Source organism: Pezoporus flaviventris, unplaced genomic scaffold, assembly GCF_033815535.1.
Source record: "Pezoporus flaviventris isolate CSIRO_AGI_PZ_B2104156 unplaced genomic scaffold, CSIRO_AGI_Pfla_v1 ptg000006l, whole genome shotgun sequence".
Classification (NCBI taxonomy): domain Eukaryota; kingdom Metazoa; phylum Chordata; class Aves; order Psittaciformes; family Psittacidae; genus Pezoporus; species Pezoporus flaviventris.
Genome location: NW_026892554.1, coordinates 11,275,992 through 11,301,766, shown reverse-complemented (window position 1 = coordinate 11,301,766; position 25,775 = coordinate 11,275,992). Strand labels below are relative to the sequence as shown.

General features: G+C 38.8%; 2 protein-coding genes across 3 annotated transcripts in view; one reads left to right on the top strand and one right to left on the bottom strand.

Moving 5' to 3' along the window:
• Positions 1-23,180, bottom strand: COPS2 (COP9 signalosome subunit 2). Of its 2 annotated transcripts, none has more exons than XM_061446897.1 (13): positions 22,953-23,180; positions 12,913-13,026; positions 11,791-11,868; positions 11,114-11,239; positions 9,562-9,672; positions 9,345-9,422; positions 8,294-8,468; positions 7,073-7,251; positions 6,902-6,954; positions 4,501-4,598; positions 2,704-2,786; positions 1,538-1,596; positions 1-757 (listed from the first exon to the last, which is right to left on the bottom strand). In XM_061446897.1, the coding sequence occupies exons 1-13, from the start codon at positions 23,004-23,006 to the stop codon at positions 613-615; spliced, it is 1,353 nt and encodes a 450-aa protein (XP_061302881.1). In that variant the 5' UTR covers positions 23,007-23,180; the 3' UTR covers positions 1-612. The 2 variants fall into 2 exon arrangements, with proteins under 2 accessions (XP_061302881.1, XP_061302883.1); XM_061446899.1 differs by having other exon boundaries at positions 9,562-9,651; positions 22,953-23,178.
• Positions 23,181-24,038: 858 nt separating this feature from the next.
• GALK2 (galactokinase 2) overlaps positions 24,039-25,775 on the top strand; it is a 49,145-nt gene continuing 47,408 nt past the window's right edge. The window contains exon 1 of the mRNA XM_061446896.1: positions 24,039-24,715. Coding sequence (XP_061302880.1) covers positions 24,408-24,715 — 308 coding nt within the window. The 5' untranslated portion in view covers positions 24,039-24,407. The remainder of the gene's footprint in view (positions 24,716-25,775) is intronic.

The following is a 25,775-nucleotide window of genomic DNA, read 5'->3' as shown; positions in this document are numbered from 1 at the left end:
TACAATTTCTGAACTGCACTGTTTATTTTGCTGCTTGAAACCTAAGTGACAGTATGCCACTATAATTATGGGGTTTCTTCTAAACCTTTACTACACTGCAGGTACAGAAATATACGGACACATTTTTTGAGAATTGACATTTTGCAAAATGCAGCAAACATTTCAATTTATACATGAGAAAAGGAAGTGTTCCAAAGGGTATGCATTTCAAGTTATTGCAGGTTATTTCTGTGAGAGAATTTCTGTAGGTAAAACATGTTTAAAATTAACCAACGGTAATGTGTCAGTGTATTTAAAATCATGACAAAAATCTTCTCTCTGGTCATTAATTGCCCCTTTGACAAATTACTATGATGTTGTATGTTTAGGGCAAGATGTCAATACAGCATAAATCCCGTGGCATTTTGGTTTTCTTCTGGAGATTAAAGCTGTTTTTTTCTTGGGATAAATGCAGCAGCAAAACACAAACCAGCTGATCAAAAAAGCACTTCTGCCATAACTCCAATAATTTCAGGGCACACCAACCGACAGTAGTTTTGCCATTCCCAGTTCTTTTAAGGTTTACATCACTGCACTGTTGCCTTAAGTACGTTTGTGAAAGCTTGTTTTCTGTTAAGCCAGCTTGCTGACTACAGCCTGGTTGAGAGAATTTAGTTGGTTGGTCCATTTATCTAACGCAGTATACCGTGCACCACCTCTCTTCTGATGATCCAGTTCTAGGAGCTGGTTGACTTGATCAATTCGGCCATGTATAGTGCTGGAAGTAAGTAAGTAAATAAAATAAATCTCTAATGCACATGGAAATAGGAGCTAGCAATAAATCAGAAGTAAAATAAGAGGTCATCTTATGCAAGACAGACATAAAAGTCCATTTCAAAATCCAACACTTCTATAATATATTGACTTGGGTAGTCCTGCCTGTTTAGTTGTCATCATGACTGGAAATCAAATTAACTAATTCATTGGGCAATGCATATTTCATCTGCCAAGCTACAACCCACATAAGAGTCTGAAGCAATACAAGGTAAACAGTCCTTGAAAGTCAAGAAATCGTGGAAAATAGTGATTTATGTAAAAAGAAATTAAACCCACATATGGATTATATTTTCCTAGTAGCTATAACAAGTTATCCTCCAAAAAAAGACTTTATAAATTGTAATGAAGCTTTTAAAGTCAAACAGAGCAGACTGCTAATCTGTCAACCTGAAAACATACTCAAACATACATGGGTATAAGCAGCAATTACTAAGAATAATATTTTTTGTAATTTCATAATATTCAAGTAAACGATTATGTAAATCAAAATTAAAGTATGGACACACTGCTCAATCTCTCCGTTTAATTTTCTTGGCTCATGCCTTACAAATATGCTTTACTGGTTATAAGCCAAGCAAATCCAAAGTCAGCATCATTATCTTTTGGTTCTAGAATCAACTACTATTGTCATGACGACACAAAAATACTGTTTTGTTGCTTAGCATATGCTTTGATTATTTTAAAGTAATCAAATATCAGTGATCAAGAATAAAGTACATACTTATCCAATATGCACTGCACAAGCAAGCTTTCCACATCAGCTACATCTATGTTTAACTCCTAAAAGAAAAAGAAAACTCATTATGCTGCTACTTAGTTTTGCAACATTAAATCCTTCCAGTCTTTATTTTTATATACAGGATTTAATTTGTTTGTGTTCGAAAGAGTCAATTAAGTAATAAACTATTAAGCAAAGGAACTCCACCCAAAATATACAAAGCCAATGACCAAGAAGAGATCAGTAACTTCTCAGAAAAGGCTGAAAAGCCTAAAGCAAAACTCTTGCAAGCTCCAGAAATGAGTTCCTTTGCTGACTTACTGGAAAACAAAGAAACAAAAAACCACCACCATCACCACACCACCTCCCCTCCAAACCTCACACACACACAAGAAATAAAAACCCCAAAACCAAAATCCCTCCACCAAAACCCAGGAAATAAAAAGAAATGATTTTCAGAAAATAACTGGTTTGCACTCAAAACCATTTAAGGGGCTACTTGCATCTTCTAGCTCAGGCAGGTTCTACAAATCGTAGGTTATCTTAAAAAAAGGCATACAGAGTTCTAAAGAGAATTTAAGCATAAAACCCAGGCATCTCTAATACTTCATGACATATTGTGGAATGCTGTGAATTTTTGCAAGAAAAATCACGGACTCACAGGAGATGGAAATAGTCATCTATTGTCACTGGGTTTTGATTTTGTTCTTTCCAGATTAGGGAATGAAATCAGAGATTCTAGTATAATAGTTGGTTTGTTCTATTACCACAGTTCCGTAATTCATACAACACAGACATCTGATGATATCTTTTGAACAAAAGGAATTAAAATTTGGATTTTTATGTTCACAACATTTACATTCATAATTACATTTTGAGTTACACAAATTTCACTTTTTATGGTTCTCTTTGGAAAACTGCTTTTCTATACAAAGTACAACATGGTAATTGAGTATTTTAGAAATGTATCATAGTACCTATTATAAAAAACATTGGGATGACACTTGCAATTTACATATTCGCACTGCAAAGCTGCCAGCAGTGCTTCAGTATTACTTCATGGTTTATATTTTAGATGTTCTATTTCTGGAAGCACTGTATTTACTTAAGAGCTTTTATTCATAATTAATCATTTACTTAAGCAAATGAAAGGCTCCACTGACACATACCTTAGAAATAAAAGGAATATGTATTCTTGTGTAAGGCTTAATTAATTTTATAAGCACTTGTGTTCTGATGTTTCGTAAAAGCTCTGTAAGAGAAAATAAATACCGTAAAAACAACAGTACTGAAATAAAGATGCGATACAGATCCATAGAGAAAGATATCCTAAATACCATGATCTTTTAAGGTAGTAATTCATTGAGGAGGGGAAGATAACAAAGTAAAGGGACCCTTTTTTTCCAGGCAACATGTAATTCTGAAGATGGACAGGCAGAGTTGAAAACTGTTTAAACACTGAGCAACATATTCCCTAATAAAAGTTTGTATTATTCAAACTGGATAAATCCTACAGATTATTGCACAATATATCTGCCCCTGTAATTGATGGCTGGAAAGCTTGTCTTGTCCAGAAGTGAAAAGAGGTACTCTTAAGGCTCTGGAACTTAACGTCTGCGTGCACATAACTTCATGGGGAAAAGTCAGATTTTAAGTTAAAAGATCAGGGCATAATGGTATAATTTTGAGGTGGAATTGAAGTATAAGAGTCTCCATGAAGTGCCTGATTTTGCTTTGATAAGATAGTACAGCCATTGTTTTAGAAATTTCTACATTGTTAAATTTAGATAAAATGAAAGCATAAATTACAATTGTAAATTAACAGAAAAAGAGCTAGATCTATTTTTACCTAACTAGTTATACAAGCACTGTTTATATAATGAAAAATAACACTGAAGTCCAGCTCATGTATCTCAACAAAACTAAGGAGAGTAAAATAATGAGGCAAAGTATGTAAACATTATAACTGTGAATGTACATTCTGTATCATTACAGAGTGAAAACAATGAGAAATCACTAGGCATGTGAGGGGGGAAACTCAAATTCTCTTCAAACATTTGATTCAACTGTCCTCCATCACTTGCTTTCCAGTTCTGTTACACTTTCTTCCTTAAGCATCCGTCTCTGTAATCTTACAGAATCTCCCTGCAAGACTTTGAAGCTTACCAGTAGTCGACACGTAGCAGCAGTAGAGGGGTTATATTTAGTTTCCCCTGCTGTTTGCCATGTTCTCTTTTACAAACAAGAAGTGTAAGAAAACCACGTCTCTGCTCTTTTCTTTCATGTAAATATCCAGGTAAATGACCTTGCTATGCCACAGTAAGCCCTATTCTTGATGAAAACAGTAGTTATCTGAGAAACTGGACACTACATTCAAGTGAAGAGACTTAAATTATCAGATACATGGTAAATGCAGGGGTAACTGTATTTTCTTATGTTAATGGAATGAAAGAGCATTATAGTGTGTTCCCCTTGTATTTTAAGTACTAGAAAATCCAAACATTGTTTTCTATATTAGAATTATGTGTCTTGTTACCTATTTTATTACCACACATTTATTAATACAACCTTCATTACACTGTTTACATAATTTGTCTTTAATCTGAAGAAGAAAAATAACCTTATGAACTATTAAACATCTAACTGTTGAGACTGGCACAAACCACCTTTACAAGTAAGGCCTGCCCTTCTTTCATCGTTTCAATGGAAAAAAAAAGCCACTACTCAAAATATTTAGTGCATAACAGCACCGTAGATACTATCTTAGAATATCCACTCTTGCTAGAATTTTCCCATTCATTCCTGCAATTCTTCATGGTCATTCTACATGCCTGAATGCATGTTGGCCTTGATCAACTTCTAAAGAACTTGGAAACAGTAAAGGAACCATCCACAAGTAATTACAAAGAATTCTTATTCTACCAAGTAATGAAAACAAAAAGGATTAAAATAGCCTGCAAAAATACCTTCAATGTGCTCCCTTATGAAGGGATCGTCCATGATGTTGCTGTGATTTGTTTTCAGAATCTTCTCAAATTCCGTGATGTCGTTATTCTGATAGGCACTGCACGAAACCCAAGAGACTGAATTATTATTTTTAAAAGCTAAACAGACTCCTAAGAGTGTGCTCTATGCTTCTAAAAAACCCCTTGTAGGAAGTGTTGGTGGCAAATAATTTTATTTAGAACCTTTATAAGGAAAAGCTATTTCAACATGAGGTGCAACAGAAATGCTCTGTCTCCCATTTCCATTGGAGCAGTATTTACAAGAGTTCAGTACGAGCATTCGGTTATTCCACAAGTGCACACTAGTTTCAAAACCTCTGTAGTTTAAAAAGTTATTCTTTAAATAAGCCTAGGCCCTAAAAATAGCCAATTTTGAAAAGTATCACTACTTGAATTTTGGCTTCATGAAGCTATACTTTATATAACAAATGTGAGCTAAAAGGAGTCTAGAGGGTTGTTGCTGTTTGCAGAATGTCCATTTTAAGCTGATTTCTAAAAATATGAGAAAATGGAAGAAATCCTGACTGCTAGGATCAACCATCAGTAATTCTGGTGTAGTATTACTTTTTAGGTTTTTATTTACAGCTAATTTTTAGTTTATATATCATTAAACTAGTCAATCTTGTTATCTGAGAGCAGATTACGAAAAGGAGGTGGGTTCAGACACCTGTTGTTCAGTAGTGGCACCACAGCATTAGTTAAGAGCATTAGGGTAAAAGCTGTAACCACTGAAACAAGACTTTTTTCTTCAAATATATTGGTTTTACAATTCAAATCTATCATCTTTGCTTACAAGAACGATCAGCTATAATAGGAACTACCTACTAACTAATTAAACTTACACAGTAATTTAGTTATACTAAGCTACAGGCTATCAATGTTTAACCTGGAAGACACAGTGTCCAATGCACGCTTTCAACTTCTGTTTAATATTAAAATAAACATTTTAAGAACAACATTATTTTTCCTTCCTAGTCTCTGTATGTTTTTAAACTGGTTTTTAAGCTGGTTAAAAAAAATAAAAAATCATCCTTTAATATCAGTAAAACGGGCAAGAAAAAGGCCTGTTAAATTTAATGTGGAACTCGATGAGATTATAAAGAATTATATGAGTGGAATGGACATGAAACCAGTAAATTTTCCTCCATAATTAAAAGGAAATTCAGTCAAGTCTATTTCATTGCTTATTCCTCAAGTCTCTTTTTAACATACATAAAACATTCAAGTTCCCAAAGTAGAATATAGGAAGAATTAAAAACATAATTGTAATCTTTGGAATTCATTTTATCTTCTGCGTATTTCTTATCTACAGTGCTTTAATTGCATTATTAATTTTAAAGAAGTTACACTCAAATGTCAAGATAAAAGACATAAACAAGGAATATGAAGAAAATCAGATTGGGTAAGGCCATCTGGAGTTCCTTCTGCCTCAAATTCACATGGAACTATGACAGTGAAGTAGGAAAGACATGTCTAAAGTGCAGCTATTGGAAACAGTCTTGTAATAAGCTGCTAGATAATTTATTCATGATTATGTCAATAATGGATGAACAGTCTCACTTTCAGAAACAATTTGTATGCATACAGTAGTACACCACAGCAGTATCAGAGTAAGGGTTGTTCCAACACGAGATCAACGGTGTATTTCAAAGTGTGAGCAGACATTATTTCTTACGTAATGAAAAGGTGGGAAAAGTTTTCCTACATGTTGTTTTTACTTGTTCATAGTTTTTACTGATAAAGCAAAGGCAGGATGGGTGGATGGAACCGGTTGGCGTCAAAACACAGTATACAAAACCTGACTCAGTTCAATTTACTTTACCTAGTGATCTTAATATACTAAAGGTTCTCACATCACTGCTGCATCAAAGAGGTAATGAAGGCTTCTTTTGAATTTCACGTTTGAAAGACAGAGGGGATGACCTGACAGTTCAGCTTCATATTCCTAGATTATGAAACTCCTTTAGTAATCATGCCCATGCATCCAGTTAAGTCTGTTGGCTTTGGTATGAGAGGTCAATCTTACCTCAATTTCTCATCTATAACCAGCCAAACGCAAAGAACAGCTGCCATACAAGGTGGGACAATTTTTTTAAGGGAGAAATGAGGTTTTTGTCACTGCATAAGAAATGCAGCATAGTAGAAGATAACAGCACATTTCTGTATCCCTACCTGGTACAGTACATATATTCACTGGCATGTCACAGTAAATAAGTTTCTTAAGAAAAACAAACAGTGTACAAATATTTGCCCAATATTTATGAAATAACTATGGTAACTGCGTAGAGAAAAGCCAAATGCTCCATTTCTGGTTTGGACACTACATCTTATTTTTTGTTCTCCAGATAAATTAAAATCTTACCTTACTAAATTCGTCATTGCTAGAATTTCTGGATCATTTTTGTATGGTTTCGCCTAAGGAGAACAGAAAGCACAATATGCATGTTTACATTTTAAATATTTTTTGTCTTTTGAATAATTTCTCTCTCCACTGGGGGGGGGGGGGGGGGGAGATGAAAAATTTAAGAAATACCTCCTGAGAGTCAAATGGATTTATTCCAGACTTCATGAGCATGTTTGCTAAGACCAAGTATTTTAAGCAAGTGGTTCTTCTGGGGCTCCCTGATTCATCATAATTCTTGAACGCTTCAAAAAAATCAGTGTGTGCCTTTTCAAACTCTCCTTCTCTTAAGTGCATTTTGCCTCCACATTCTGAAAAGAAAAAACAGATTAAGAGCAAGGAACACTGTGTGCTTGCTGCTGACTACAATAATTGTATTCAGAAGTTCAATGCTATTTCTAAATAGATTACTAAAATATTTTCAGGAGTCTTTTCATTCTCTGAAATTGCTAGGGAAAAAAGAAAAGCATGAGGGCCTTCACATGCAGCATTGCCATTTGAATAAACCCATTCCACAGAAGAAAAAACAAAACCCAACCCACACCATAAATCTGAAAGAACACTAATCCTTACAGCCAATAATTAGTTTAACCTTATGTTAAAATACTAGAAAAACCAAAATGGAATTTATCTCCATTTCAGAGGTAACAGACTTCCTGTATTTATGGAACTCTTCCTATCTGTTGAGCAAAACCACACATTAAAAATGAGAAATTATCTGTCTCCTTTTATTTCTGAAGTACCCACTGCTGCCCAATTATCTATGCAAGTGCCTGCACCGGGGGAAGGGGAAAGGCACAGTATTCTGGAGAGTTTTTTTCAAGTCGAATGGCATGTTTCCACAATCATTCATCATTATGGTTAATAAATAATATTTTCAAGAACATCTTAAAGCCCTTCAGTTTCTGATTAATTTCACTGAGGTGAGACACCAAGCACAAATTTATGAAAGGGGACTGCAGAAATAGCTGTCCCTTCTGCTAGCAGTCCTGTCTAGCCTTTTTTTATCCTTTGCAAATGCCTTTGCATGTATCCTTTATTGCCTGCTGTGGTGTTAAACATTTAAGTTCAAGTCTTTTTGTTCTATTGCTTCTCTCCTACACTGTATGTAGCCACTGTCCTGCCCTTCTGACCTGTGCATCTGTTACTTAGGCACCAAGAACAGCAGAGCTGAAGTCCCACAAGAGGCTAACATTGAATAAGACTCTAGCCAATGCATGTGTAGTTTGTCTGCATCTCGACCTACAGCATCGCCTGTCTTTACAGCTGGAACTGGAAGGAACGTTAATTATCCAATTTTCATAAAACCCACCTATGCAACAGAAGTTAATGAAAAATTCAAGATTAACTTGCCTCTGATAACTCCCATGATCAGTGGATGAGGAATGGCTGACTTGATGTGCAATGACTGTTCATATAGTGCTTTAAGTTTTTTGTTATTTTTCTGTGCTGTATACATTTGAATTTCCAAAGCATAGATTTCCAGTAGCTGAGTACCTTTTTTTAGATCATCTTCCCCATCATCAGTCTAGGATAGATTAAGTAATAAATACTGTGAAATTTTAAGAGAACAGTGATTTCAGTTTTATACTAGTACCAAACACTCTCAGTAATTTCCTATAGAAATAAGGATATTCCTAAAGCTTAAAAAGTTTTGATATAGCAGTTAACACAAAGCGTAATGCTCAAAGAACTTATCACAGGCCCAGTTTTGAAGACTCTTATTTAAAAAGTCATTATTTTTATTTAATTAAATCTTTTCCTCAGAACTTTGCCCTTTATTTTCTGTTTTCCTTAAACCACACTCTCAGCATATAAATGCAATGACTGACACACATACATACATATATATATATATATATATATAAATACATACAACTCTCCTGCTGCCTATAACAGAACCATTTCCCAGATATTTGCAACCCATTTTTCATGCTGGAAGAAGAAAAGGGGACACAAACAGGCACAGCAGGCAGCATGGCAAATTTCCACCCCCCTTCCAAATGGAAAAGGGACAACTGTACTTTCAGTTTTTAGTAAAGCTCACTTGGAATCTGCAGTATATTTTAAAATAAGTGTCTGTGCATTACAGATTATTCATAATTATTCATATGTCCTTCTCATCCCTGCAGCTGACTAAAAAGAAACTTAATCAGCAATTGTGACTATCTTTAAAAAATCATCTTTAGGCAAGGCATAAAACATATCCTTTTCTTGTTCATGTTATCAAACAGATAAAATAAAGCAAGCACATTATTTCTTCCCTCTCTACTAAGGCCCAGCAACGGTGCCTCAAAGGCCAACAACAGATGTAAAAAAAACCCTAACAAACAAAACAAATAAAATACCCCTACAAACAACAATGCTGTTTACTAAGCTGCAGTGATTTGGAATATAAGCGTACCTGGCATGACTGATGCAGCTGACGCAAAATCTTTTGTAACTTTCCATATTCTTCTCGTTCTAAATATAATTTGCCAAGCTGTAATGAGAAAAAAAAACAACCAAAAAAAAAGCTGAAGTACTAAGGTCTACTAAGATTTCACAATTATAATTTATAAATAAGAGTCAGCTGAAGGTGTCACAAACAAAAGCGAAGAAGGGTAAGTTGTACATTTTACCTTTGTGTTTGTCTTAAACCACAATCTATCATTCTTAGCATCTTTCAGAGCTTCAAGTGTTGTTTCATAGAATTCCTGAAGCAAATCCATCTGACATAAAAAATCAGAATTCTATAATTGTAAACAGCAAATTTGTACCTGTTAATGAAGTTAATCTGAACAAACTAAAAATGCATGCTTGAACTTCAAAATAAGAAAGGTACCTGCATCTTACTGTCTGCTTTTAAATTATAAAGACCTTCTAAAGTAACAAAACTAAGTGCATTAGCTTCTCTCATATGAAATAGCTATCAATAAAGTATTCACATTTTAAGACTTTAACCATCTATCATCCTAGTGAAAATGAAAGCCAACTTATACAAGCCCATCTTATATAACCAAGCGATAACATTCTTATGTTGTGTAACAGAAGACTAACACTGGCAGCATTGCTCCTACTTAAAAGGAGAAAAACAAAAATAATTTCCATATCAAAAAGAAAATACAATTTACAAAGAGAGAAATGGTCAAAGGAAAAAAATGCTTTCTCCTTTCTACACTACCAATGCTGCATCAAAGAAAGCTTTTGAACACATCAATCATTTCTTTGCATAAAACCCCCAAAATGGAAATCAAGTTACTGAGTGTGACCTTTAACAAAGGTTCTACAGAAAATGCATTAGTATTGTTTATGGCTATTGTTCTGTGGGGGACAACAGATCTGTGCCTATACATCAGGTTCGGATTTTCGGACTGGCCCTCCAGGTCTGACTCCAACTGCATTTAAACCAAATACACTGACCTCTGCCAACAAGGTATAGTCTAAGACAATCCTTTAGACCTTAAGAGTAAACCATCATTCAACTATTAAACTTTCATTTACTAACAGTGGCAGGACAGGAAGGAATGTGATAATGACAGAGGAGTCATCACTAAAGACCGGTGGTCCTCCATATGCAGGTGCTACTTCACACAGTCAGTTAGGGGAGGTTTCTACTCTCCGTAAGGCTTCTACACCACCACAAAAGAGAAGGAGCTGGGCTGTATATCTATGAACATGTACCTAGCTTGCACAGTATACCCAAAGACAGGCAGTATTTAACACCAACAATTCATTGCAACATTCTTCTAAGGTTCCCTCCTCCCCTCAAAAGAAACAAAACAAAAAAACCCCACACACAACAAAAAAAAAAACACCCCCAAACCAAACAAAAAAAACCAGAAAAGGTATTGTTTAATTACAAATCATATTTCAGAAGGCACTTGCACGTGTAGATGCCTAAAAAACATGCTAAAAAAACAAAGCAGAAAACCCCACAAGAAACCACTAGCATTTACTTTACTTATTAGCATAAAGATACCAGGTAAATATTGCCAAAAAAACCTCAAATTTATGAAGAAGTTACTTGTGTTGACAGAATCCATAAAAGGGCACAGGACAGCAAATTAATACCGCAAATATTCCCTGTTAAGATCAAAAAACTCCAAACCAACAGAGCCCCATACACAAAAAAGTCCATAGTTAAAAAAACAAAATGGAAAACCACGAAGAAGAAAGAACTGATGATCTAACCTGCTTGGAAGTAGAGATATAATCAAGAATAGAATTGATGGATTTTTCAGAGTAATTCCTTGTAACTGCACTCCGTATGTAGGTCAATAGCTGTTTATATCTGTTCATCATTTCAGGAAAGTTAGTCTAAAAGAAAAACAAAACTATTTCACAGTTTTTGTTTTAATGATTAAAACCAGAATTATATCTTGCAAATAAACATACAAAAAAAAAAGCATAACAGAAAAGACTATGCAGCAATGGTTGCTATTAGGAGCTTTTACATCACCATTTTATTCATAAGCAGAATGACAAATAACCTCAGGAAGACTGCATAGAATAGGCATTTATCTCAATGAAGAATGCAGAATTGGCTATACAACTGTTTGGAATGGTTGCATACGTAGCATATAAATTTTTCACTGATTTGTTTTGGTGAAGTACACATATATAGAAACATTACTGGTTTCAGTGGTATGATATCTCAGAAGAGCAAGAACTACAGCAGCTATTTTGCATCCATTTTGTGTTCTGTCCTGGTTTAAGCACTACCTGTCTGTAGTAGCCATTAACAGATGCAGAATACAGGTTCTAGCAGATTCAGTTGTCACAGCCATAAATTATAGTAACTATATAAGATCTCTGGGTCAAATACATATTTATGCCATTTACTCTCAAGTGATAACTGTAATTCTTACCAATTTAAAGTTTATTTTAATCATCTGTTTCAGAGCTTTGAATCCCCATTCTCCTTTTTCACCTTCAAGCTCCAAAACCTGAAATAGAAGAATTTTTTAAATAATATTTATAAAAGCTTTATTCAAACCTAAATTGATTTGCAGCTTGTTTAAAATGCACATGTCGCATACATGCCTTTTCCCCCTCGGTTTGTTCCTTTCAAAGTAATGTTTCACTCTGCCCTGCTTTTCAATTTTACTCTTCCCTGATATTGAGAAAGCTAGTGAGAGGTATGTACCTTATTAGTTTTCACAAGCTGGCTCATACAGGGAGAGTCAATTGTTATTTATAGGCAACAGCAACAAAAACAAGTCTAACAGCAAACATTAAACTTAAATGCCACTCCATAAATGCACATACACAAGAAAGTTGGAACATCCCCTGCAACACTGACTCAACCCACCCCCCTGACTAAATTAATCACAAATTTACACTTCTGGGTTTCTCTATTTTCTTCACATATCAGAAAGGCACCTGGGCTTTAAAGTAACATAATTAAGGGAATGTCTTGTAAGTAAAAATTTTAGCAAGTTTTTGTTTAAGTCATGTATATAATATTGTTAGACACCATGAATAAGCCAAGAGATGCAAAGATCTACTTTTTGCTTTAAGAAGTTACATATAACATATTGCTTTCTGGTGACAGTGTGCAAACATTAAAAACTTCAAACTGACATGAAGGAAAGAAAACTCTGTGTCACTTAGTGTCTATACATTTAAAGCTTTGGAATTAGATAGCAAACTAAATATAATACATAAGACACTGGGGAAACACCATGTCATTTTAAAAAATAAATGTATCTGGCCTTCTATAGCTGACACATGAAAACACACTTAGGACTGTTTATTTAACTTAGTAAATCTTGAAGACTAAAAACTCAGTTCTTTGATAAAATAGGACTATTCCATGTCCTATTTATGCTCCCTAAGAATGATCCTGAAAGGCAGTCAGCCAGGAGTCTAAATTGTCAAGTGGTAAACTGAGCACATAGTAAGCTAAAATTGCAGAAAATAACCCAAATGATAACAAATATTTCTAAAATGTGAATTGTTATAAGAAAGAGAATATAAAGAAAGAAAACCTTCTGAAAACTGCTTAATGCTGCTTTGGGATCATCTTCCTTCAAAGCTTTGGAATTGTAGTATTGATTTTCCAGATCCACATTTGGCTCCGAATTGCTGTCCTCAGAATATTCCTACATTTTAAAGAAAAAAAAAAAGAAAAAAAAATTAACAAGAAGAAAAAGTTCAGACCATTTAATATTCTGTAAAAAAATATAGTAAGCTATGTTCCTCAAAATGCTTGTATATTAACAGAAATCTTCCAGTTTAGAGCATGTTAACAGGTATGGACTCTTATGATGGTTTCGCCTCTCTCCTATTACTAGGGCAGCCTCATCATCCACCAACACTTACCTGTCAACAGATTTCTTTCTGGACTGACAAACTCATAGCTCTATAACTTCACTGTTATGACAAGTACAGGTTGTATTACTAAAATTCTGCCAATTTTGGATTTTAAGGACAGATGCCTAATAGCATACATGATTTCTGTATGTGGATGCGAACATGCTGGCCACCAGTCTTCTGAAAGGCACTCAGTTATACGACCTTTGCTATCCACAGAAAAGACTCTGGCTGAGCTGTCACACAAGTAATGATTCAGCTACAGAGGATATAAAATGCTGCCATGAATCTCTCTCTAATCTGCCTTTTTATGCCGTAACAATTCATACTTGTCTAAGGAAATTTAAAAAAAAGAAAAAGAATAATGATGGTAACAGCAGCTGCTTCTGTGCTGAGAAGCAGGAGATGATTGAGAAAATGCTACAGATAGTGCCAAAGAGGGTGGGGTAGGGCATAGGCACAATAATTTAATCAAATAATTACTCATCATGTACCCCAGTGCCAAACAAATGGAATAATTTACTTCTACCAATTATTACTTCATTAAAAAAAGAAAGTACTCAGAGGCTTTTTCTGATTAAAAAAACCCTAAATAATTTAACTTCTTTTGCTGAAGGACAGTGTTGCATGTCTGAATGACAAAACACTAGCTAAGCTCAAATAATAATTTCATTTGAGGTTTACACGATTCAAAACCATTTCATACCTCTGCATTTTCTGAACAGATTGCTTAGCTATCAGGAGACAAACTGTTTTAACAGAATCTCTTAAATCTCAAAAGTTACTGTTGTCAGAGTAACCTCCCCTTTTAACAATTTAAACTGCATAGTCAGGTGCCCTTCTTTAAGTTTGAATTTCTTCTTTTACTGTCCTCCTTCACCATGCACTTCATTTATTTTTATTCATTCACGTATTTCTAGTATTAATGGACTCCTTCAAAACCATGAGAAGGAATGAAAAGGAGATGAGGCAAAAAAGCTCTTTTAAATTTAAACTAGCTCTCTCCTCCCTACAGTGTAAGCAAATCTTTCATAAGTTTAATTATTTTTTTAATTTCCAATGGAAAAACGAACTATGGGAGCTTACAGTTGGCTCAAATTTTATTAAAAGTGGTCCTTGAAATATTTATCCTTCAACCTGATAATATTTCTATTTGTTACAGGCAGGGAAGTTGCTCATGTATGTATGTATTTATACTCAGATGACATATCAGTATTTAGCGATAATGAAATGGACTTTCAAGCCTAGTGTGAATCCCGCAAACCAGTCTTCTAAATTCCCAGAGAACTACAAAGCTTGGTATTGAAAATTGCAAACAAAACGGGAAGCAAGTGTCTTATTCCATTGGGCAAACTTTAATTCTGGTTAGGCTGGTTTCAGTAATTCTTTACCCTATTGATCCAACACTGATGGAGCTGCTACAAAACCATGCACATGATGTTAACAGCTGTAAGCACACCAGGCACCTGAAGAAAATCCAGGCTGTCAAAGCTTAAACAACACAGCATTTAAGATACATGTAATCAGCTGATGTCTTGTTTATACTGAACTTGAGCAACAGGGAGTATTTTTGGCTTAAGTATCTATTTGTAAAGATAAAAGGAGAGCAAACTAAATTAATTCCTTTTAGGAAGCAATGTGCTCTGTTAGTCTAAAGCCAGAAACATCTGGATTTTCATCTTAGCTCTGGCAGTGATTCTGGAAGCCTTTTCTCAGATAATTTTTCTCAATGGTACTTAAATATCCCATAAAGCTATTTTTATAATAGTATTAATACATACTAGTGTTAAGTCTAGATACCTTGATTTTCTAATGGACACCCTTCAAAATGCATCAAAGGTAGTGTTCTATGTTCCCACAGCTGTATTTTTCCACCACTTGATGCCTATTTGCCTTACATCTAATTTAGAATGTTGATACAGACTCATGACTCTAAGGGAGACAGGGCTTTCCTACTTCCAGAAAATGTAATGTAAGGTGCTTACTTTAAAAGACATGTTTAGACTTAATGGCTGTGAAAAAAAATTCAACTACGAACTAAATAGGATATGATGCTGTGAATCTTTAAACAATTAAAAAAAACTCCAAACCTGCTATGTAGTAGATACTGCATCTTAATTTAAGCACCAGTGCTAACGATGCCGATGCTGATTGATTCAGAAGGACCAGCACTCCATCTTCTTTTGATGCAGAGATGGCTTAGTGCAGTATGATACAGATGTGAGATAATTCACAGAATCATAGAATAGTTAGGGTTGGAAAGGACCTTAAGATCATCTAGCTCCAAAGGAGGAAAGGAAAAGTGTGAAGCTGTATCCTCAAAGTTCAGACTAAGAAAAAGATGCATCTCCTTCCCACTACTGAAAACAGGAAAGTTCTTTTAACAATAAATTCAGATACCAAACACCTGACCTTTCTGCACCCTGTTTAACACCCATGCTTCCTTCCTGAACAACTTCCCTGGCTCAACCCTTTTAGGTGAGAAACTTTCTTGCATCAAACAATGCAGTAAAAGTGCACAGAAATTAGGCAGAATATCAGGTTTACAAAAAGGATTTCTACATTAGTCTAAGCATCTCTACTGTACCATCTAGACCTAATATTCTGCATAGTGAAGAGCACCCTTAATTATTAATGTATAAAAGCACCTGTGTGATATAATTTAGCTCCAGCTGACGTAAAAAAGCAAAAGGCCTAAGAACTTTCTTTAATAAGATGGTGGTGATATTTTTAAATGGACATCAACACTACCAGTTCAAATGAAAACAACAGAAGTCTGAGTACATAGAACTGATCTTTGAAACTCATTTAGATCTCCCTTCCTGAGAGGATCAAAACAAACAAGTGTTTTTTTTTATCATTACTCATTACATTAGAAAGCCCTGATACAGCTTTTTAAATATGTAGTTAAAAGACAGGTTAAATATTATTTAAACACTGCGCCACTGAAAATCTGAGTGTTCTAAATGCAGTCAGTTATAAACAATCCAATCCTACCACATAACTTTTGAAGGAAGAAAAACTACCATAGTAGCTAAACTGCAATGGAGACAGAACCTCTGATGTAGCTTACTCTGCCTGGAACACAGCTCTTTCAAATAATGTTAATAAGAGATAAATCAGTACCAAGGAACCAATTTAAGTCTTTATTATACTATGGATTATGTTTTCACAAAATTCATTTCAACTAGTAAACAGCTTTGAGACATTAAGCCTCAGCTTCTAAAATGAACATGCGCAGAAGACAACTCGCCCCAGTCAGCTTTAGTCATCCTTTTTATGGCACGGATCCATTTGCAGATCCTCCACTAGCAAAGGCAGGTTAAAGGCATCCAGTACTTCCTGACCCTCTAGTCCTAGCATCCTCTTTCCCCTTCACTGCAGCAATTCAACATTTTATGCTGTACGAGTCCTTCAGGATGGCGGATCCTGCTGGGGCTGAGAAAAGAGGCCTGCCAACGCTTACCCAAAGTCCTAAGGCTGGTGAGCAATGGAGCGGGCAACCAGGAAGGGTAAGAAAACCAGCTGTGGTTTTCTGTAGCAGGAGTCTTAGTCAATGTGGTCTTGAGATTATATTGTGCTCTTGAAGTATGGCAGAATAAGGTACATGAACTTGGAGACCGTTAACACTGTATCAGTGACATGTAACAGTAGATATGTGGCACTCTGGCAGATGACCAGGTTAATGTGCCACTCTAAAATTAAACATGTACGAAACCAAGATAAAACCATTTTGTGAAAACTATCCTTGTACTAACTTTCGTGTCCCCTCTCTTGCCTAAATCACTTCCCTAACCTCTATATGGAAAGTGGAGGGGTGGTCTGAACTTCTGCTTTACTCTATAGGAACCGAACTCCTATTCTGCAAACCTTTTTCCAAAGAAAGGAAAAGTAGCTAGAGAGAGGACAACTTTCAGACAAAAGACACAATAGAAAGGGTTCTATTTCTGTATAAATTTATCCTTCAAGGCCATTGTTAACAATACTTATTACTGTCCATTTTCAATTGCTGGTAGTTTTACCAAATTTCAACCGCTGGGGCTGATTCACACCATTCTTTTTTTGTTGAAGTGCAATTGTTTCTGAGAATAAGTCTGGTACAAATTTTATTTTACTTCAGGTAAGTTTGTTTCATAACCATGGCATTTAGGAGCTCTGCTAACTCTAAGATTTGGAGCAAAGACCTGGTATTTTGCAAAAACACTAGTGATGTGGGCTGGGGGAGAGGGGGCTCTTTGTTTGCTTTTAAAAACACAAAAATGCCCAAATGAGGCCAACAATAACAAAAGAAGACAGTAACTCCTCAAGATATTAATATACTAGCTTGCCAGATAAATTTCTTGAACATTTCACCTACAATAAACATGCACTATTTTCACATAGCTCATACGCACTGGCTGCCAAAGTAACCAACCAAACACCATCCCAGCAGCAAGTACAACTTGCATTTGCTCTTCCTGGACCATTGGCCCCAGGCACTCACACAAAAAGCAAGTAACAGTTTCTATGTGCATTTGCCACTGGTATTCAGGCACATGAATACAAAAAAAAGCAATCAGACTGGAATGCAAAAGAGCAAGGAGGAAAAGAACAGAGGCAAACCCTGAGAATAAAAACAAGAGTCTGATTTGTGTAAAAAGTCTGCAATCACTCAACCATGCACTGGGTATCCAGGTTTTCTTTTCCAACTTCCAGGTCTCTGCTCCTACTGACTAACACTACAAGTGATGTAGTGACTGCTGGCTCACACCAGGGCTGACACCAGGAATCAGTCTGTGAAGCCAGCAATCTGCAGTACAGTCCCGTGGAAGGCCATTGCTCTCTGCCTTTTATTTCTTTTAAATAGAAGTTGGAAGAGGCACATAAATGAGACAGAAAGCTGCAGAAATAAAACCTCTGGTATTATGACATGTGAGGAGTACTGCAAAGAAGTGCCTTTTCGTTCTACCTCTATCACACATATTGTTTGCTGTGTGCATCGTTTTCTACAAGTCAAGGTTTTAGCATACCTTAGATTAATTTACTTGTTTAACACCCAACTGTATATCAGATCTGGGGAACTCTGTTCTGAACACTCTCTCAAAATAACTCTCTCAAAAAAAACCCAAACCAACAAAAACCAGAACTTACTGATGCTTGTCAATATTCAGATGCAAAGAATTTACTAATTATTCTCATGCTTTTTGCCTCAATGCTTACTTCTTAGATGTTATTGTAATGAGCAAAATAAGCCCCAAATACATTAATGCCGTGTTTAAAAATGAGTCTGAAGAGAATGCACAAAATAAAATATCAGGACACACACTGAATCTATAAAAATATGAAGCAGTAATTAATTCACAGAACAAGATATCCTGTCCTCCTTAAGCTCACTTATTTATTTTTTAATCACATACCAGTGTAATTAAACCTAACAAAGAAACAGAAGAGGGTAAAGTGGATCTGCTCGACTTGGAATTGTTTGCAATATACATATATATGTATGCGGTTTTTTTAAATGATGGCAACACTAAAAGAGTTGGGAAAAGGTGACCATATCTGCATGAAACTTCAGTTCTACCTATTAAATGCATCCATATAATGTAGGAAAATCTCACTTACTATTGATGAGACTGCTTATCAAGATTGGTAACATACAGAAATTCCTTTTGAAATGGAGTGTATTTCTCCTTGTTGGAAAGAAAGAGTGAACCGATTCACATTTACTAAGCTACCACTCTGAGAGCTTGAAATAAAAAGTAACACTTTTTAAGTAAGAACTGCTATTTGTTAATATTAATGCAGCCTAAAAAAGGAAATCCTCAGTAATCTGAAGGCACGCTCCCATATTTGAGCTGTCTCCATGAACCTGTAGCCATCTCACTGGGGTGCAGACTGCTAGCTCTTCGCTGGAATTGCATACAGCTTTTCTACTGAAGTGACTGAAATAATACAACTCTGTAACATAAAAAGACAAGCTGCTCAGCAAACAAATTTGTCTATCCTCCGGAACACAATAAAATGTCTCATTAAGAGCACCACAGACAAATCCTCATTTATTTAAAACAAGGAAAAAAAAAGAATCAAGTAGATGTATTACAACAACTGTCAATGTGTTGTCATTGTGCCTGGAAGAATCAATTTCTGGAGAAAGGCCGAGTTTAGTCTCAAAGTCAATTCTAAACATAGCTTTTTGTTTGAGACTGAAAACAAAAGTGAAATTTACAATGGTCCTTCCCTTTCTCCTTCTCCACCCTTGAGCAGAAGCTAGTAAAAAGAACTTGGATGGAAACAAGGCACATACAAGGCACCTAACGGCACCAAACTAGAAATTAAAATTCAGTGGTTTTCATAATGACCAGTAAACATTACTCTGGTCATTGAAGCATAAAGTGGAATAATCCATATTATAATCAAGGCTGTCACTGTGCATTACCAGCAAATTGTGAATCTAGGTTCATCCACCCACAAATATAAATGGATTTTTTTCCTCATACCCAGATCTTACCAACTTCTATAGCAGTGGCTGAGGTCATTCACATGCAAAACCCTTGACTTTTAGCCCAATAAAAAAAAAAATAAACAGAAACAGTCAACCCTGATCATAGAACAGAATCATAGAATGGTTTGGGCTGGAAAGGACCTTAAGCTCATTCAGTTCCAATCCCCTCTGCCATGGGCAGAGACACCTTCCACTAGAGCAGGTTGCTCAAAGTCCCATCCAGCCAGATCTTGAACACTTCCAGGGATGGGGCAGCCACAGCTTCTCTGGGCAACCTTTGCCAGTGCCTCACCACCCTCACAATAAAGAATTTATTCCCTGTATCTAATCTAAATCTCCCATTTAAGTTTCATATGGGAGGTGTTCCAGCCCTCTAAGCATCCTCATGGCCCTATTGTATCTCATCTATAAAGTGGGTAGTCTTCAGCTGTTTAACAGTGTAGTAATTAATTATACAAAAATCTATGATGAAACTGGGAAAGAGCTGGGGCTTCAGAATATCTGTGCACATTTTGGTTCACGTGTAAAACATTTGCATACTTAAGGATATTTAACTGACTGGTTCTACATAATCAGCAGGTTCAAGAGCATGTTTAAAGAGGAACTGCTATAATCACCTTCCAGCAACAGCTGACAAAATGAAAACTTTTTGGGGAGTCTTCATTACTATCTTTATGCCAGTAGCTACCCTGAGAGACCTGAATCTAGTTTTGCCATGCTGTATTTTTAATAAATAGCTATATTTTCCTTTCATTATTTCTATAATTATTCGCTCTCCTCCAATCCAAAAGAAATATTCACTAACACTCAGATGTGCTCCTTTATTTTCAATTCTGTACTCACCTGGAGTACTTTGGTTTGTACTTTTTTTTTGTTGTTGTTGATTCAGACCCTTCTGCAGCAGCCTTTGACACTGAACTTGAGAACCACTGATCCCCTTATAGCCATTCCTTAATTTAACTAGATTTGTATCAACATGAAAGGAACAAATTGGGCCTTGTCTTCAGGGCCCCTAACTATTTTCCAAAACAATTTTGTGGTACACTGCTATTACAGTCTCAAGCACATTTGGAAACAACATCCAATCACGGCTGGTTTGTCCGAGAATGCTGAAACTAGTCTGGCTAGAATATTTTTATTCTTAAATTCTGTGTTATTTTGGGGTTTTTCCCCCCATCAGTTATAAACACAAATTAAATATAAATATCTTGTGTAAGTATTATTTGATGCTTTACAAAGAAATTACATACTGAAGAGAAAAAATTGACACACTTGTTATTACAAGCAGTATTTTTTTTCATTTTGGAAAGGTCTGGGCTAGTGGTAATTTATAACAATGAAAACGATCCAGGAAAAGTAACTTAGGAGCTGAAATTTGCCACAGGCAAGAAGTTTCAGAAAGGCTTTCCAATGAGGAAGAAAGCTCTTCAGAAAACAGATCCACAGGTAAAAGCATTAGACCAGTAATTATTCTAGGGGAAAACATTACAGACCATGAGCTGAGCTGCATCCTTACTCAGATTCATATGTAGAAAACTGCATTTAAAGACTGAAAAATGCAATTCCAAAGGTTTCTCTACATGTTCAGTTCTCATGCTGTGTATATTCACCATGAATTCATCTGTTTGTATTCTTTTGTATTGTATTCAATTGTATAACATGAAAAAATAAACACAGTATCTTAAATCACAACATGGATTTCAGTGTTAATGAAAGTGAATGGAAATTTACTGTGGAACAAACTGGATCAGTAACATATTTTTAATAGTCTCAGTGTATTTCCTCCAGAAACCTTGTTTCTAAAAGTTTGTGAATTCATTCATGGACTTAAGTAGGACACTTACAGTTCTTGTAATACTAACATAGGAAGCTCATAAGGTAAAGGTGATAATGCACATCAAACAAGCGCTCTTACATGAATTTCAGAAACTCAAAACCAGAGCTTTTATTCTATAGCCAATGTCATCAATGTCATCTAGCCCTTCTGGGCCGCTCTTAACAAGAATGGCTTGGAAATTATGTCAAAAAAAACCCAGACAAGTCTTTTAATTGAATCCTTAAATAACAGTGGTTATTAAGTGATCTGGTAGAAAGCAAATCTTCCAGAAGCAAGTGTCCAGGATTTTTCAGTGAAATTGCAGTACTGTACATGCAGGTTTAGCTGGAATGAATGAAATATCATTCAAAGCTCAACCAGACAGGTTTTTAAACATGCCTCTGTTAAAAAACCAAAACAACCCAAAACCCAACCAACTAAACCTCAAGCTCCAATATAAGATAATGGCAACAGAATTACAACTAATCAGAAAGCAGAGAAAACATTTTTTGTTTCAAAGATGACACCTACTTCGTTTACCAACATACCCCAAGATGGTTTTACTAATTGAAAAAAAATTTGGGGTTTAATAATTTAAAGGATACTCACTACATCAAAGCAATCCTATTACATTCCCAAATTCCCCCTGAAAAATTGGTCTGTTGCTAACGGCAAGCAGCGGGTTTTTTTTTTAACTGTAAAACCTCAGAGCAAAATCTGTTGTGAAAAATGTAACCCCGTACAACATGAAACCCCCAAAACACTGCAATTAACAAAAGAAGGGGGGTGGGGCGAGCAGCTTGCTAAGACTATAAAGACAAAAAGTTAAAACCGAGTGCACCCTTGGCATGTTGCATCAGAAACCGGCTGTGTGGCCATTTCCTCTCACTCTCCTTTCTCTTCCCCCCACTTTCCCCGCAGTTGGACGCTTAGGCAAGCACACGAATGACATCTACCCCCAAGGCCCCGCCGCAGCCACGGGCGGGGAGGAGGACAGACAACTTCGTGACTCCAGTTCGTGCCCGACACTCGGGCCAGAAGCAGGAGGAGAGAGGGAGGCAGGGGGTCGGTGCTTTCCCTTCCCCTGACTCCTGCGGAGGACAGCCGGGAGCCCAGGCTCTCCCGGGGCCTAGCTAGCTGTCCTGGGCCAAAGTTGGCCTTTTCTCTGCCAGAGGTGGCAGGGCGCCCTGCGGGGCGCGCTCCGAAAGCGGCACCCGTCCCTCACAGCCGCTGCCGGCTGCCACCCCCTCTCCTCCCCGGGAGGGAAGCTTCATCCTGTCAGTGCTCCTGCACGGGGCAGCACCCGGCGGGGCTGCGGCGAGCAGCGGACGCGCCGCGTTAACCCCGGCCCGGAGCCGCCACGCTCCCGCGAGACTCCTGTCCGCGCCGCTAAGCCGCCGCGCCTCCCCGCGCCCTACCAAGTCGTAGTCCTCCTCATCATCGCACATGAAATCATCCTCCATGTCAGACATCTTGGCCGGAGGACGGGCGGGGGGGGAGGAAGGAGGCACCGAAGACAACCCCTTCTCCCACAACCCCGCGCGGCGCTGCCCAATGTGGCTCCGCTTCGCCCGGAACCCGCAGCCGCCCGCCTCCCTCCCGCCCCCGTCCCGGAGCACACGGAACCCAATCCGCGCTGCACCACCGCCGGCTTCCTCTCCTTGCTAGCAACCAGCCCCTAGCAACCGCGGCCCGCTTCCCTCAATCCCTCCCGCCCTGTAGCGGATCCCTGCGGCTCCGCCTCGCCCCCTGACGCCAGAGGGGCCTCCCCGGCTGCGCCGCGCTTCGGTGGGGCGCTGGGCCTCGGCTCTGCCCGCCGCCCGCCGGGGCGGGCCGGAGCCGTGGGCGGGCCGCGATGGAGGGGCCGGTGTGTCCGTGTGTCCTGGTGCGAGCGGGCCGGGCCCGCAGCGAGTGCTGGGGCTGAGCGTCCCCGGGTGGCAAATTCAAACAGCCCGGCCGCGGGCCGATGCCGGCCGCGCTGCTCGGTCCTCAGGGCAGGCTGCGCGCCCCTTGGTGCCGCCGAACAACTTACCGGGACTGCGCTGCTATACACCAACAATACCGCAGCAGCAGTTTTGAACTGCCTAAATGTAAAAGCCACGGCCCTTACAAAACACCGGCTTTTACACAGTAATTTCTGCTGCCACCTTCAACTGGGGAAAAACACCCGGCAGACAAGCTCTGCCTCTCCACAAACACGAGGCCCCTGGTTCTTGTACGTTCACAGTGTTTTGTTGGGTGTTCAGATTGTTCTTTTGGTGGCCTTTTTATATTATTACAGGTTTTCTAATGGCGTGGGTTTTCTTTCGTCTTCCTGTGGCTACTAAGTTCTTTAAAAACCTGGTTTCTTCACCGTCAAACACACAAATCGGGAGAGGGTTTTACCTCAGAAAAACACATAAATCCACAGTGACATCTCAGTGTCACTATGCTTCTCTCAGTCCAAGCACTTAAAAGCTTCTTAAATTGAATTCTAGAGGCTTTAACATAGCAAAATACAATGAGCATTTGAAAAGCTTAGTTCTTCAGAGTAACTGCAGCCATTAACCTTGAGGGGTGAAGAGGAGCTGCGAGACTGCTTGTTTGAGGGAGGCTGGAAGAACCACGCACCAGAAAGATAAGAAAACCAAGGGGGTGGATACCGCCGCAGGGGACTGCACTGTCAGTTCATTGCTTCCATTATTATCGTGGTTTTCTGGGGAACAGACGCTGGTCGAGCGAGCGGCACTGAGGGCGATGCCAACCCGGGGCGGCTACACCTGGCCCCGCGCATCGGCTTTGAAGTCTCGCTGTTGCCTGCTGAATTCTGACAGGATTAAAGGAAAAACCCTTCCCTTCACGTGTCGAAGCGGCTTTCGTGTCACGCCTGGGCCATGGTGGGCGAGGAGCTGAAGGCTGAGCGGCCCCACAGCGTGTGCGCTGCGGGGTGCCGGTGTGCCTGCCAGCCGGGCCTGGGGCTGAGCGCTTCACCCGTGCCCTGCCACCGGCGCCGGGGCGGGGAGGAGGCCGGGCTGCCAGCTCTGCCGCCCGGAAGGACGGTGTCTGCCTGTCCCGTGACCGGGGTCCAGCCGGAGGCACCGCATCGTGCCGCTGCCCGCCTCAGCCGGGAGCCGGCGTGGGGAGCCGCCATGGCTGCGGAGGCTCCCGCCACCCTGCCGGTTCAGCTGGTGGAGCAGCCCAGGTGGGTGGGTCGCTACCCCGCGACCCCGGCCCCGCAGCGAGAGGCCACGTCTGCAGGCGGGACGCGGAAGTCCGCGGGTTTATGCCCGGGCGGGCGGTGTGCAGGCGGGCAGGGGAGGTGGAAGGGCAGGTGGGACGGTCCGTGCCCGTGCTCCTGGTCTGAGGTGACGGGGTTTTGACCTGTGCTGTTTTGTTTCGCCTCCACACAAACGGGGTGACGCTTGCATTCTGTGTGGCTCCGGGAGCATCCCTTCCGCAGCCACATTGGCCCGGGCGGACTTCGGTTTCTCGGCCGGCCGGGTCCTTTCTCCCGCCCCTTCCCCAGGGAACACGGCTCCCCGCAGCCCCTCGCACAGTGCCCCCGGGGCGGCAGGAGGCACGATTCACTCGGCTTTCCTTCGAGCATCTGTTATTTTTCCACATTTTTGGGGATACCGATTATCTTCTCAACCTGTTGGCTGTAAAAGAAATGTCCATGCCATTCCCTGGAACACCGTAGGTCTGCTTCTGCGTTGATACGCCCACAGCACGTGCCAACGCATGCACTTTCGCCATGGAGCTGCACTGGGTGCGTGGAAGTAGGATGCACAGATGGTTCAAATGAACCTTTTTACCTGTGTTAACACTGGTGATTTTTCCATTTGTGTCACTTCAGTGTGATTGCACGGTGACAGTCGCGAGGCAAGGATGAGTCCGGTAATTCCAGACGTGGATGTGTGAAGTTGGGAAGGATGCCTGCCATTGCTTAACACTTCTGATAATGATCTTTGATGTAGGTGCTTAAAATGCAGCGTGCCAGTTGCAGCATCAAGGCCAAAGTCTGTAAATAGCCTTTCATCAGGCCTGCTTGTAAAACCCACATTCAAAAGAGATCAATCGGCACTTAGATAAACATGCCCCTACGACTGCACTGTTTGTTCTTGGTCTCTTGGTACCAACACCACTATAAAAATATCTGTGAAACAAGGAAGTGTTCTAAATACTGACACAAAAAGGAATAAAGTTAACACCTAAAATTCTGCCAACAGATTTCCCCCTTGGACTATAATAGTATTAATGTG

Excerpts from the sequence above, each read along its gene's own strand:
- COPS2 (XM_061446897.1), bottom strand. The coding sequence starts at position 23,006 with ATGTCTGACATGGAGGATGATTTCATGTGCGATGATGAGGAGGACTAC. Across the intron at positions 13,027-22,952 it reads ATGAGGAGGACTACGACTTG|GAATATTCTGAGGACAGCAA; the intron begins GTAGGGCGCGGG and ends TTTAAAATGTAG. Across the intron at positions 758-1,537 it reads GTGCAGTGCATATTGGATAA|CACTATACATGGCCGAATTG; the intron begins GTATGTACTTTA and ends ACTTACTTCCAG.